The 13,743-nt window shown below is 40.6% G+C and overlaps 2 protein-coding genes and 1 long non-coding RNA gene across 8 annotated transcripts; 2 read left to right on the top strand and 1 right to left on the bottom strand.

Annotated features, from left to right (window-relative positions):
• The first annotated feature begins 697 nt into the window (after positions 1–697).
• LOC135580893 (transcription factor NIGTH1-like) lies at positions 698–5,205 on the top strand. 4 transcript variants are annotated; one of them, XM_065130100.1, is made up of 6 exons: positions 698–1,096; positions 1,173–1,287; positions 3,237–3,514; positions 3,674–4,150; positions 4,230–4,306; positions 4,402–5,205. In XM_065130100.1, the coding sequence occupies exons 3-6, from the start codon at positions 3,325–3,327 to the stop codon at positions 4,861–4,863; spliced, it is 1,206 nt and encodes a 401-aa protein (XP_064986172.1). In that variant the 5' UTR covers positions 698–1,096; positions 1,173–1,287; positions 3,237–3,324; the 3' UTR covers positions 4,864–5,205. The 4 variants fall into 4 exon arrangements, with proteins under 4 accessions (XP_064986172.1, XP_064986171.1, XP_064986169.1 ...); XM_065130099.1 differs by having other exon boundaries at positions 698–1,287; XM_065130097.1 differs by lacking the exons at positions 698–1,096; positions 1,173–1,287 and adding an exon at positions 2,457–2,804.
• Positions 5,206–6,478: 1,273 nt separating this feature from the next.
• Positions 6,479–7,497, bottom strand: LOC135624420 (uncharacterized). The gene is made up of 2 exons (XR_010491681.1): positions 7,376–7,497; positions 6,479–6,905 (listed from the first exon to the last, which is right to left on the bottom strand). It is a non-coding gene; the product is annotated as an uncharacterized LOC135624420 (long non-coding RNA).
• Positions 7,498–7,962: 465 nt separating this feature from the next.
• On the top strand, positions 7,963–13,275 carry LOC103969362 (superoxide dismutase [Fe] 2, chloroplastic). Of its 3 annotated transcripts, none has more exons than XM_065130101.1 (10): positions 7,963–8,121; positions 8,229–8,268; positions 10,096–10,176; positions 10,290–10,478; positions 10,893–11,064; positions 11,694–11,767; positions 11,847–11,873; positions 11,961–11,984; positions 12,157–12,343; positions 12,919–13,275. In XM_065130101.1, the coding sequence occupies exons 1-9, from the start codon at positions 8,072–8,074 to the stop codon at positions 12,280–12,282; spliced, it is 783 nt and encodes a 260-aa protein (XP_064986173.1). In that variant the 5' UTR covers positions 7,963–8,071; the 3' UTR covers positions 12,283–12,343; positions 12,919–13,275. The 3 variants fall into 3 exon arrangements, with proteins under 3 accessions (XP_064986173.1, XP_064986174.1, XP_064986175.1); XM_065130102.1 differs by having other exon boundaries at positions 12,898–13,036; XM_065130103.1 differs by having other exon boundaries at positions 12,890–13,026.
• The last annotated feature ends 468 nt before the right edge of the window (positions 13,276–13,743 follow it).

Here is a 13,743-nt window from a genome sequence, read left to right on the forward strand (position 1 = left end):
TATTGCTATTGAAAACGGGTGATGCAATAAGGTAGTATCACTCTAAGCAGTTCTCAACTTTGGTGAGAACTTCAATCAATTACAGGTGACAGAGCTTCTTTTATGGATTTGTGCGGTAGTCATAAAAGACAAGTTTCATTCTGATGATTTGGTATAAAGTGGACTAACATAATAAGTGCCTCTCTTGGGTTTTCAAGGATTCGTTTCTGTGGTTTATTTGCAGCTTAAAGTTAGCTGCAGAGTTCATGTTTGATACTCAGAGCTTTCTATTGGTATTTTGAACATGATTGTATGGAAAATCCTTGTGTCAATTCACAGTAAGTTACCATCTACTTGAAGCTTTATTCCAACAAGGCTGCATGTAGATTATTTATAGACACTTTTCTCTTAGAAAAAGAAGTGGATAGATACGGATAAGTTTGGATGTAAAACACCTTAAGAATTGCTGTGTTGATTCCTCTACAATAACTCAGTGGACATGATGAAGCATATCCAGATCTTTCCAACTTGTCCGGGAAGCTTATATTGGCAACTCTGCATACCCTTCGGCTAAGGAAAGAAAAGGGCACAAATCCCTTCTGAGAAAAGCTGTAAGCATCACTGTCAGAATTTAATCATCCCAAGCATCAGCAAATGGTAGGTATACAACTGATCAAAAAGCACTTATTGCAGGAACTGTTGAAGTCTGTTTCATCTCTTTGTTCTCAAATTCACTGAAGAAAAACTTTTTAAGTTCCTTTTGCAAGTTCTAACCAAGTAAGAGGACACAAGGAATATGATCTACCATTGATAGCTTTGTGATGGATGAAATGATTGGCCTTGGACAGTTCAACATCTTACCAGGGTTCCTGCTCCATGAACTTTGAAGGAAAAGGCTAAAAGATGCCTTCTGAACCCTTCACTGACCAGGCCATTGTTGCTGTCAGAGTCTCCTCTTCGTTTTATGGGAGATGCATCTTGATAAAGGACCTTCCTGTTCAAGAATTCAATGGAGCTGTCTTATTTGCAAGCCAAAGAGTGCACCAGAATCTTTAAAGTAAGGGTTATCATGACAAAAGTTCCCGAGGAATTTCTTGAACTCTTACCTGGCAACAAGGTGAGAAGCCATGCTTGACCAAAGTTTTTTCTTTTTTCATTCCCTAAGAATCAAAAACCTCCAAAAGCTCATGCAGGTTCTGAATTCATTACCGTGCATACCATTTGTGAAAAAGGCAGCTCAAATGATCTTGAAGAACTTGATTCCAGGTCTGAAGTTGACAATGCATCAAAAAACTAGACTCTTAACAGGTTCTTAAACTTTTTTGCATTGGAATCCACTTTGATTCGCTATTACGTTGCTTAATGATGAAAACCACAAGATAAACAAGAATATGGAACAAAATTTTCTCTTCTGTTTGGTCCCTTCAAGAACCAATAAGGGTGACTTTGATCATTTAAGCTAAATGTGTGAGATAATATTCCAACTTGGCTGCAAGCCTGATAGGTTAATTCATCTTCTTAACCTGGATCCCCATGACAGATGTCTATCTTCTTCTTTTTTTCTTCTCACTTGTATGTTGGTGTATGGATCTGATGCTAATTCTCCTACTCCTGGTATGAAAGCTCCTGAATCCTATAAGCAAATTACTTGATCTCAAAATTTATAATGCAGACCTCATAACTTTTTTTCACCACCTGAGATTAATCTGATTGAGTCCAATCATTTCCGATTTTCAAATCAATTTTCCATCGTATGTGGAGGAACTTTTTAGAAGTCATCATAGAGTGAAATTTAAGTTGCTTGGTCTGCCTGCCATTTTTTGTCAGCTGAGCCATGAGACTTACTAAATTAATTTGGGACTGTTTATATTGATCAGATTTGGTGAAATTCCAAATGGTAAAGAACTGTACATGTGCTTGGATTCCCTTTTCTCAAGAAAAATCCAAGGGTGGTTTGCATATTATTCAGGATAAATATGCAGAATTTACTTGGAAGATCTTAATAATATCGAGAAGGTTAGCTAGGAAGCATCTGTATGATTCCACACAATGCCAGGGCCACTCTTTTTCCCTCTTCTCCTTTGCTTTCCAAAGGGAAAGAATCATCCTTGTCTGTAGATGATTATAAAGAGCTAAACACAATCCCATCTCTATGGCCCAGAGAGAATATTCTCTCCTCAAGTAGACAAAAGGTATATACAGGTGTCATGAGAATAATCCCCTCAAAAGCTGAGAGATAGTGAGGCAAAGGACACGTTTAGAGAGAGAGAGAGATGAAAGAATCTACACTAAAGGCAAGGGTTGGAGTCTTGTACTTGAAGGCTGCTGTAGAAAGGAACCAGCCTCCCAATTACTGCACTCCCCAACTCCAAGGACTCCCCTTCTCCAATGCATAGAGGAATCTGCTGACCTTCCTTCCCACTTCCTCTAAAGCTAGCAGCAGTAGCAGGATGGAAGATTCCCACCTCTCACCCCCTCCTACTTTTGCATGCTTTGAGGCCAAGGAGGGTTGGGTTTAGTCCTTTAAAGCATATTGCATGGACTTGTGTCTGGTGGACACCATTAAGATATTCCTTGCTTATGGTAGCCCTGTGACAGTAATATTCCCCTGAGCATGCATTAGATATCCTGTCTTTGGCACTGAATTCTTTGTGAGTGTGGATGGTTACAGCCAGTGTATGCCTTTGAATACCTTCCTTTCCTTGGTTGCTACATTGAGAATCCTTGCATATCTTGTTTATATTATATATGTGCAGTATATGCTTCTGCAGCTTAGATTATTCATCTTCAGTATCAGGCTCCTCTCAAATACTACTTCGACATCTGTGAGCATCTTTCTTATCTGCTGTTTATTTAGTTGTTTGTACATCTTAGCCCGTAGCATGTACCAATTGAAACGGGGTATGTTGTGGGAAGGAAGAACCCAAAAAAAAAAAAAATCATTACTTGGCTGTATATATTTCTTGGTGCTTGAATTTGCCCACCAAAGAGGACAAGGAACAAGGAACAGGAAGGGATGGTAAAGAGGAAGAAGAATCCTTTTGTTGCAGTTGGATTTGAGTTGGTACAAGGAGTCCAAAGGCACCAAAACCAGGGCCTTAGCACATGATCTCCTGGCCGCCTCGATTCCCTTCTCTTGAACCTTTGCCTTTTCTCTGCGAGAAGTTACCATGCTTTATCTCCTGCCTTTTCTTTTCCTCCCCTCAAATCTCACTTTATTCTCCCCCTCAAGACTCAGTTTAATTCCTCTTGTGCAGGCAACACATCTCTACTCCTCTCATATCCTCCCGACTCACAGATCAACGCAGGGAGAGCTTGCAGTACTTAGTAGCAGTGGCACCCGCCATGGGTTCACCGCCCGAGCTCAGCCTAGACTACAAGCTCGACGACTACACGGCGGTCGCAAAGGCGGCAGGAGCGCAACCTGAGCAGAACCAGAAGATCCAGGAGTTCCTCGCTCGCCTCGAAGAAGAACGGCATAAGATCGAAGTCTTTAAGCGCGAGCTGCCTCTCTGCATGCAGCTTCTCAACAACGGTAAGCATTCCATCCCATGAAGTCTTGAGCACTAGAAGAAAGGCATCAGTTCTTGCTTCACACTGCACTGCAGGCACTGCACTGCACTGCGCTGCACCATGTGATATTGATACAGCATGGTGCAACCACTGTTCCTTTGTAATTGTTGTCTTCCGACAGCCATTGAGATTTATAAGCAGCAGTTGCAAGAACGCGTGCCGCTTAAATACATGAATGTTGATGGGTCCGACAAGGCCAACTGGATGGTCTCGGCTCAGCTATGGAGTCCGCCTGACGACGCAGCCAAGCAGCAGGCGGCGCCGCCGCCGAAGGAGGCCGACGTGATTCCGAAGCTCGCGCTGGACACCACCAAGCAAAGGAGCGGTGGTGCGTTCCTTCCCTTCTCGAGGGAGAAGAGCAGAGTAGCCCACGCTACCTCTGCGGAGAAGGTGGTGGAGGAGAAGAAGTGTGCGGAGTTGGAGAATGAAATTGTTAACACCGGAAGACATAGTGGCGCCAATGGACATGAAAACACAGCTGATAGCCAGGCGGCGGCGGCGGCGGCGCCACCGACGCATAGGAAGGCCAGGAGATGCTGGTCGCCGGACTTGCACCGCCGCTTCGTCAATGCTCTTCAGATGTTAGGAGGCTCTCAAGGTAGTATATGTGTGTATATTTATATACAGTTCTCTTTATTCTAAGAATTATAGGTTTAATTGCTGTTCTTTTGCTGTAGTTGCGACTCCAAAGCAGATTAGAGAGCTGATGAAGGTTGATGGATTGACCAATGATGAGGTGAAGAGCCACCTGCAGGTGAGATTGTAACTCCGTTTCGGTTACCATCTCCTCCGCTTCGTCCTCATTTTGCTGGCTGTGAAGTGGGCTTATTTTTCTTCCCCGTGGGTTAGAAATACCGACTCCATACGAGGAGGCCGATCCCGGCGCCGCATGCGGCGGCGGGCGCGGGGGCGCCGCCGCAGCTGGTGGTGCTGGGGGGCATCTGGGTCCCTCCAGAGTACGCCACGTCGGCAGGCCCGGCCATGTACGGCGCTCACGCGGCCCCCGTGCCCCGGGAGTTCTACTCGCCGGTGCCGCACCACCACTACCACCACCTGCACTACCCTCCCCTCGGACTCGGCGCCTCCACTCCCGCCGCCAGTAGGGGGAGGACGGCTGATTCGCCGGAGCCCGAGGTGAGGAGCGGCGGGGAGAGGTCGGAGAGCATCGAGGAGGAGGAAGAAGAAGTGCGGAAGAGGGACGAAGAGGAAGAGGAGGAGGAGGAGGCGCCGGCGTCGGAGGAGAAGGCGTTGGTGCCTCTGATGGTGAAGGCCGAGGACGACAACGGCGGCGACGTGGTCCTCAAGATCTGACAGCGGAGACCTGAAGCAGCGAGAGAGAGAGAGGGGGGGAGGGGGTTGATGTCGTCTGTTTTGGAGCTTGCGATAAGGACGAGAGCTGATGATTGATTTGATTCTACGCTGCAGCGGTACGTTGTGATACGAAACATGTACTTGTTTTATCTCGTCTTCTGCTTCTATATCAGCAACTAACCACACCATGGCGAGTCAGTACAAATAGGTGTAATCTGGATTCGAATCAAATCCAACTTGGACTCGGCTCGGGTTGGGTCAATTGCACCAACGTCGACCTTGGTGTTCCACTCATAATCTGGCATGGCCACATCAATATGATTAATGACTCTCTCTCTCTCTTCCCATTGGTCCTTTGACTATGGCAATGAACAACAATGCATGAATCTATCAAGTTCTTTAGTTTAGCTTTGCAGATTCGACCCTTTGGCTTTTGATCATAATTAACGTCATCAAGCTTTTAATAAAGAAAAGTAAAATAAGTAAAGTATGCTTCTATGCATTGAAATGCTGCTACTTGCAATGAAATAAACATGTGTGGACATTTCTTGTGAATCCATTTCTTGACAGTGGCACACTAATCATATATTCTCAAACACCACAAGGTCAACACTTTCAGCAGAGCACATTCACACATCTCTCAAAGTGATCACTAGGAGTTCATTAGCTTTTATTGTTGAAGAAGCAATGAAGAAGCGAAAATATGAATAATATAGCAAAGAGCTGAGCTCCAAAACCATCCACATGTAAGATTATAAGCAATGTACATCGTTCTAACAAGCAAACATCTGTGCTAAACTTGATATCTACAAAACGGCATGTTTCAATGAAATGAATTTGTCACCAACAAATTATAGCACAACTCATCAAAAGCACAGAGAACAAAATGTATCTATCATCTTCATCTGGAATTGGAAGGGATAACCCAAACCCGACTGCAATCTGAACTGCAATAGGATAAGAGAAGAAAAGCTACATACCATGTCCTCCAAAGTATCGATCGTATGATGAGACTGTCAGATCTTCGAGAGCAAGGGTCAAAATGGTCTTTGACAGTAAATTCGCATGCACCAAAACCCAAAGATGCAATTTGATAGAAATCATCCTGCACTTGCTAAATGAACTAGAGAGTGACTTTGCTTGGATTGCTCAGACTAGTTGTTAATTCCTTTTTCACTTCATCCGATTTAAGATTTTGAGCTTTTTATTAAGCATTTGAATGGATTCGGTTATTCAATTCAAACGTGAGAGACCTAACGAGACTGCATAGAGGACAACCAGCATATATGACTGCTTGAGGAAAACAAGCGTAAAAACGTAATGAATTGAGTCGGTTAATTGAGCGAGCATTCGAGATTGACATTAAAAAAAATGACTAACACTTTGTGCGAAAGACATTACAAGAACAAACGAGCTACGAAGAAAACGTAATGTACAAATATTGGGATAGCCGAGTTCGAGCTATGACTTGATGGTACTCAAGACAAGTAAGACCCCAGACAAAAGATGAAACTGTACAGAGAGAGTTACTCGATAATCGAAAGAGTTATAGAAGACTTATAAAGATTAAAAAAATTAATTAAAAAAAATAAAATTTTGATATAACGACCTAAAATGAACAAACAAGCATTAGACAACAAAAAATAGAACAGAAAATTTAGTTGAAAAAAATACATGCATAAACATAAAACAAATGCAGCAGCAATCGAACTTCCTTAATAATACAACCATAATCACTAGCCCTCAATAACCAACCGATTCACTTACAGAACCTACTCGAGTAACACAGTTAGTGTCCGATGAAGCATAACCAAAGATCAGACACAATGCTCTTCCACAAAAGGTTCCACACATCAGGAGAGTACTGTATCTCATCTACTTCACACCAGCTTCGAACACATAGCAACCAGAGTTCTACTTCAGCACTGAGTCAACCATCACGAAGGTAGTATAATGCAGGATCTATAACGCCGTTGAAATCCATGAGGCTATATATATTGGGAGATGCCGACTGTGAAGAACTGCATCGTTCCTGTAATTTTCTGCAAAGAACAACATTTCCAATGTTAAATACTGTGGTTTTCCTACAAGCTAAGAGTAACTCCATTTCACATTCGGCAGTAGTGTAAGCAGCCAAATCAAGAACCAAAAGCACTACGATATATGCAGACCTCCTTTATAGAGCTTCCGAATGTGATATCATTATCATCCCCCTATGCTAATCTAATAAACAAAAACAATAATTTTTCTGACTGCTCCCGATAACTCGAGCTCGTTTCAGGACTCGATGCGGGCCTGATAAAGATCGAGCAACTCTAAGAAAAGAAAATTTCCAGCTTCTTTGGACTGCTCAAGCTATTGACAGAAGATATATTCGCTGTTCGGATTCAAGAACACTGAAGAGTGGAATCGAGACAGAAAGGGTCGGTGCAAGCACGAAAACCGAATCGACTGGTGATTTTGGAGACCGAAGGGTTGAGATACAGATACATAGATCGAGGGGGATAGGAACCTGGACGCAGCGGAGATCCGGCCGGAGCGGTGGCCGCGGCAGGGGGCGGGCTCCTTTCGGCGGGGGAATTTGGGAAGGCGTACGACAGAAAAGGGGGCAAAGTCACGCGAATGAGCTTATTTTCTACTTTGGTTCGCATATATCTCTGCCTTGAAGGGTATATGTATGAAAACGCCTTCATATTTAAATATAAGAATGTTTAGGTGCTTAAATGGAAAGAGTGTTCCTTCACAATCCCAGTTTAATCGACGACTAATTAAGTGCCGATAGAATGACGTGGCGCTCATCGAGAGCAGATACAGTTGGATTTTTTTTCACAAAAACCCTTATTTAGAAATTATTTCATGGAAAGGTCTCGGAAAATACGTGTGAGGAGTGTCGAGTTAACTTTATGAGAAGAGAAAGGATCTTTACACTCCCTCATTTCTAATTGCACTTCCACTCTTTTACAAATAATTAGAGGATTAGGTTGCAAATTGCAATGAGAAGAGAAAGGATTAAGTCGGTGGCTTTCCGTTACATTGTAAACAATATGAGGGTTCAATTGAATATTTCAATCGCATAGGGACTCAGATGCAAAAAACAATCCCAAATCATAAAACACTCCGCTTCCACTGTCCCCTCCCAATCTCCGCCCCATCCGCCGTCGTCCTACGCCCATCTCCGGTGCCCGCAGCTCTCCTCCCCATCTTTCCCATGGCCATGGCGCTCCCCCTCGCCTATGCGTCCTCCGTCGTGCATCCTTTGTGGGTCGCTCCTTCTCTTTCTCCGTGTGTTGCTTTGCTTGCCCTCGTTCTGTTATCTAAATGTGTTCAGCTAACTCCGCTCCTTGTCGTGTTTGTTCTCTCGGCAGTGAAGCAGGAAGGCTATCTTTCAGCACCAAGGCCACCAAGGTAAGAGACCTGCACCCGAATCTTTCTTCCTAGACCCTATTATGTTGTAAATGCGCTCATAGCTTCTGCCACCTTCATGTTATGGTCTAATTTCCAGTTTTATCGAACTCCCTTAGAACTTGTTTGTTCTAAATTTCTGTTATTATTATTATTATTATTATTATTATTATTTGGAATGTATGTGGGATAAATTTAGCCAGTGGATTAAACTTGGGGTATTAGGGCCCATTGACAATTCTAATCCTGGTGAGTCGTGTAGCTTTCCTGATATCTTATTAGCTATATCTCGGTGTTTCTGTAGTATGAGTCTTGTCTCTGTTAGGTACACATTACCTTTGTTCGGGTGTTTGCAGAAAACTCATTTTAGTAAGGGTTTTTGCCTTGTCTTCTTTCGTCTCTTTTAGGGTCTACAAACTCAAAGAACGGCAAGGAGTTACCTTTCTTATTGTTGAGTTTTCTGGGATTATAGGAAGCAGGATTCAGTACATGACTCGGCAATTTCTTTCTATTTTGTGTTAGCCTCACAGCACATTTTTTCCTGGAGACTTGCAGTTACTGGTTTACTAGCTTTGTAAAGACACTGAGCCCATGTGTTCTTCCTATCATTTGGTTTCTTAGGTTTGACGAAACTTGTCTTCCGAATGACTGGATGAAGAAGCATGGACATGAAAATATTTTGACAACATCTTTCGGCTCTAGATTTACTTAGGCATGCAATTGAACAAATGATAGAAGTGTAGATAGTTTATTGGATCATGAAAGGAGTAATTTGGTTTCTAATGTTTGGAGAAACTAGTCTTTTGAATGGCATGATAAGGAAGTATAGACATAAATTAATTTTTGACAACACCTGTCAGTTTTAAATTCACTTAAAGAGACAATCAAACAAATGATAGAATTGTGGATAGGCTACGGATCATGAAAGGATTAACCAGTCAGAAACCTATTTATCTTGATATGAGTCGTCAGATACTGTTATAAGCACAAAAGAAAAAAGAAAAATAATTTAGAAACATAATTACTTCGCAGCACTGCCAGTGTATTTTAAATGGTTATTTGGATAGTAGGATGCCATGACGCTAGTGCAAGGCGCTGCCAAGGATGTCTTGAAAGCTCCAACCTTATGAATATTTTGGTGCTCCTGCATCCTGTAGCGTTTCTCTTCTTCTAACTGCTGACTTGAAATACTTAGTTCATTAAATGCAGGACTTCAAATTTATTCTGCAGGAGCTTAGTGTATTCGGATTTTTGACATGAGAGTTATATTGGAATTTTAGGGTATTTCTCTTCCATGTGACCTTTCTTGTCTGGTCAGTAATCTCATTATCTTGATCCTGGTATCTCAGCATGACTGGTGATTCACCACAAGCTGTACCAAGATGTAACTCTCACAAATATGACATTGAAATCTATAGGTATTTAAGATGATCAAGATTCATGGAATCTTGATTGATTGATGGAGACCTAGACTTCAAAAACTGTAAAAAATGGTGAAACCAAGATCAATTATCACATTCCAAATTTTTAGCCGATTCATCTGGGAAAAAAGAAATCTCAGCCTTCTCAGGACATTTCCTTCAAATGAAACATTAGAAATGAAAGCGTTAATCTTAATGCAGATGTTAAACCAATGAGCCTGCTACAAGAAGTCTTGATATGTTTGTTAGATTAACTCCTGTTGTTTTAAACTGACACTGATCATATTCAAATAAGTATATTTATCTTGGGAAAAAAATGAAAATTGCTGCAAAATCTTTTTAGTAGATGCTATTTTCCGTGAGCTTCCATGTTTTGGCACGTTGCATGACCTTTTCTTGATTGTTGCAGCATAAGAAACAGATATATCAGTTCCGAAACGTTACAAAGGTTCTGGCATACTATGGCCTAACAAACCCTCCGTATAAACTAGTAAGTGGGACTATGGTGTTGGTTGCTTATTAATCTGACTTCTTGGAACATGTACTGTAACTCAGTATTTAGATTTTTATTTCTAAAGTTAACCTGCCTTGCTTACATCGTAGGATGCATTGGAACCATACATGAGCAGGAGGACGCTGGAACTGCACTGGGGCAATATTCATCGAGGTTATTCAGATAGCTTGAATAAGCAGCTTGCTAACAGCCCATTGTATGGTTGCACAATGGAGGAGCTTATTAAAACCACATTCAACAATGGCAACCCATTACCAGAATATAATAATGCTGCCGAGGTAATTATTTCCATGTTTTAAATTTTAGATTCTTATGAAATATCAACAAATATTTTCTATTTCATTTCATTAAGTTGTCGTCTTCAAATGACCTCCTCTATACATTTTCTTGAGTATTTGGTCATGGTCATATTTATTGCTGCTCATAGTTGATAAAGTGGTTTTTAGCTGTTCCAACTAGTACTCTTTGTATTCATACCTTTTATCGGGTTACATCAGTTCTAAATCATATCTGTTTCCCATAGACGGTCTGATAGTAACATTAAATTTGAAAATTTGCATGTATGGAATCATGACTGGAACCAACTCAACATCTAGATGAATCACTTTGGTTTTACCAAATTGAATATATTCTGAAAATCGAGCATAGTTCACAAATACTTCAATCATAATCTTGTATGTGATAATGTACAGGTTTGGAACCATGATTTCTTCTGGGAATCAATGCAACCTAATGGTGGAAGGTTGCCATGGGGAGGTGTGCTTGACCAGATTGAAAAGGACTTTGGTTCATTCTCTAACTTCCGAGATGAATTTGTACATTCAGCTATGATGCTTTTCGGATCTGGCTGGGTGTGGCTTGTCTGTGAGTTAAAATTGTTTGGACCATAAGTTTTCTTCATTACATTAATACATTCATCTCAGTTTTGTGCAGGATCCTTTTTAGTTGCTAGTTTTCATGTGAAAGCTTATTTGTTGTTCGCATCAATTCTTTTCTTTTGAAAAGATGCTTAAAACATAAAATTGGGCAGCCATTAAGGAAAAATAATGATTCTCAATAGAAGTTCCACTAGTATCATCCTTAACAGTTCTTTTGGGATAAACAATACTTAATAACCTGATTGATTGTATCCCTCCTTTGTCCCTCTTGTTGCTACTTAACTATCAATGATGATTAATGAGAAGCACCGGAGCTTCTGGTCCACTGTGTTGTCTCTTCACATTATAATGTAGGTGAGGTGGGGAAGTGTTAGAGGGAGTAAGTTTAGGGTTCTCATTTGGCACAGTCTCTATGCTGTAGCATCCTTAGAACAGATGACAGAAAAAAGACCATTTTCATAAATTCGAAGTGCTCTCAGTAGAAGTTTGTCGCTGTAAATCTATCATTCAATTTGGATTGGCTGGGTGGAATTTTTTTTCTTTTATGTAAATGAGAATCATATTTCATCTGTTATGGCTTGAACGACATGTTGATTGAATTTCTCTTGTTTGCAGTGAAAACCAATGAAAGAAGACTTTCGATAGTTAGAACATCAAATGCACTTTGTCCACTTGTTTGGGGTGATATTGTATGTTAAGCTTCAACGTACTTCAGTTCCTGTGACATATTTTGATGTTTTAATGACATTATTCCTGGTTTCTTCACAGCCAATCATCAGCCTGGACATGTGGGAGGTAAGTAAGCTGAATACATATATCATCTCATTAAACATGATGCTGCAAGACTAATGATCTTCCTCCTTTGCTTTTGAATTATGGCAGCATGCATATTACTTGGACTACAAGGTATTCTAGATATTTTCTGCTAACAGTGATCATTGAATCCAAGACATTTCTTATCTTGTCTGAAAAGTAATTTTTAGTATCATTGCATATGGAAAGTTGCAGAAAGATCAAATTAGTTTAATCTAACTTCTTTTACAACAATCTTTTATTTCTGAATAATTTCTTTGAGCAGGATGACGTGAGCAAATATGTTAATAACTTCATGGACCATCTTATCTCCTGGCATTCAGCCACAGCACGTATGGTTCGTGCTGAGGCTTTTGTAAATCTTGGAGAGCCAAAGATTCCAGTTGCATGAGAAGCGAAAGTTATATCTTATGGAGACATCTTTTGGATATTTGACTGAGTGCATTCTAAAGGTAATGTGAAATACCTATGTTCTCAGTCCTTTATTTGGTGTTCCTATAGTTAACATGAATCAGAAAGTATAAACAGTATTCCTCTGGTGTTCACCTAGCAGAAGTCATCAGAAGCTTTGATACTGAAAAACTAATGTTATAAACATGTCAGTGGGGTTTAATCTTAAGTACATTTCATAGAAATTCCATGATATCTTATCTCTACTGATAAGGTACTTGGTCTTGTGGTCTGAATCACAAAGAATTTATTCTACAAACGCAATCGTTGCAAACCACCTGACCATGTTCAAAACAGCTCAACAAACATTTGTAACTAGAATGAGACCACTTCGAAGGTCAGAAGTGAGCTTGTCTATTGATCATGTACAGTGTTTTACTAGTCAAGGTAAAAGTCGTCATTTAGAAACTTAAACAGTGACACGATTCCTGAAGTAGTGATTGCACCATATTCCAAACAATCAGAGTAATGATGCCCAATAAGCATTTGAACTTGTTGCTTTACAACCGATACACCAAATGTGTTGATATGACCTTGCTATCTGTAAGTTTTACAGGTCCAGTATTCTGCATCTCAGGTTTCTTTGTGCGGAGTGCTCTGATTATAGCTTGAGCAGAGAAAATATTAGATGGAAGCATGAAACTAGCGCACGAGGTTGAACCGCAGCCACCCAAAATTGTTTAAGAGATTAAAACTATGTTCGGTGGCATCTCTCTCCAATGTAGCATTGCTCTTTCGGAATCCTGATTGCTGGGTTGCTTGCTGGGCTAGGGCACAGGTGTTTGTTTTCTGGTGCTTACCAGATAGAGGTAAATGGGAACTCACTAGAGGTTTGGCTATATATCTAATTTGATACAGTTCAAACTACTGTATTTTTTGTTTGTATTCTTGCTCGATAAATGTTCTCCTCTGCAACGGCAAACTCTTGCTTTAAGTTTTACTTCTTCACCGATATCATCGAGGCTTGGAAATGAGTCGGCAAGTTCCCTAATGCATGGTGGCACAATTTGGTGCATCATAAACACAGAATTAATGTTTATATATTTTGTGAATTGTAAGAAAAAGAAACAGAAAGTTGATCGCTCAGGACAGATTGAAGAATGTCTATTCTATACTTTTTCTAATGCTTGTCTTTTTGAATCAGAGGTAATTTCTTTGTGTACAGAGCTGAAATGCAGAAGTAATAACATGATGGAGAGTATTCGTTTCCATAATTCGATAATAAAATCTTTAAGAGAGACAGAGAGAGGCTTCTCTTCAGTCAATCGCTGTGTCATATTGACATTTTAAAGCAGTTGGGTATGCAGGTATTATTGTTCAGGTTGATTGAATTGATCCATAGTTTTCTTTATTTAACTCTCATTTTTATTATAAAGCACAATAAAGAAACAAAGATTCATAC

Source organism: Musa acuminata, chromosome BXJ2-10 (genome assembly GCF_036884655.1).
Source record: "Musa acuminata AAA Group cultivar baxijiao chromosome BXJ2-10, Cavendish_Baxijiao_AAA, whole genome shotgun sequence".
In the NCBI taxonomy this organism is placed as follows: domain Eukaryota; kingdom Viridiplantae; phylum Streptophyta; class Magnoliopsida; order Zingiberales; family Musaceae; genus Musa; species Musa acuminata.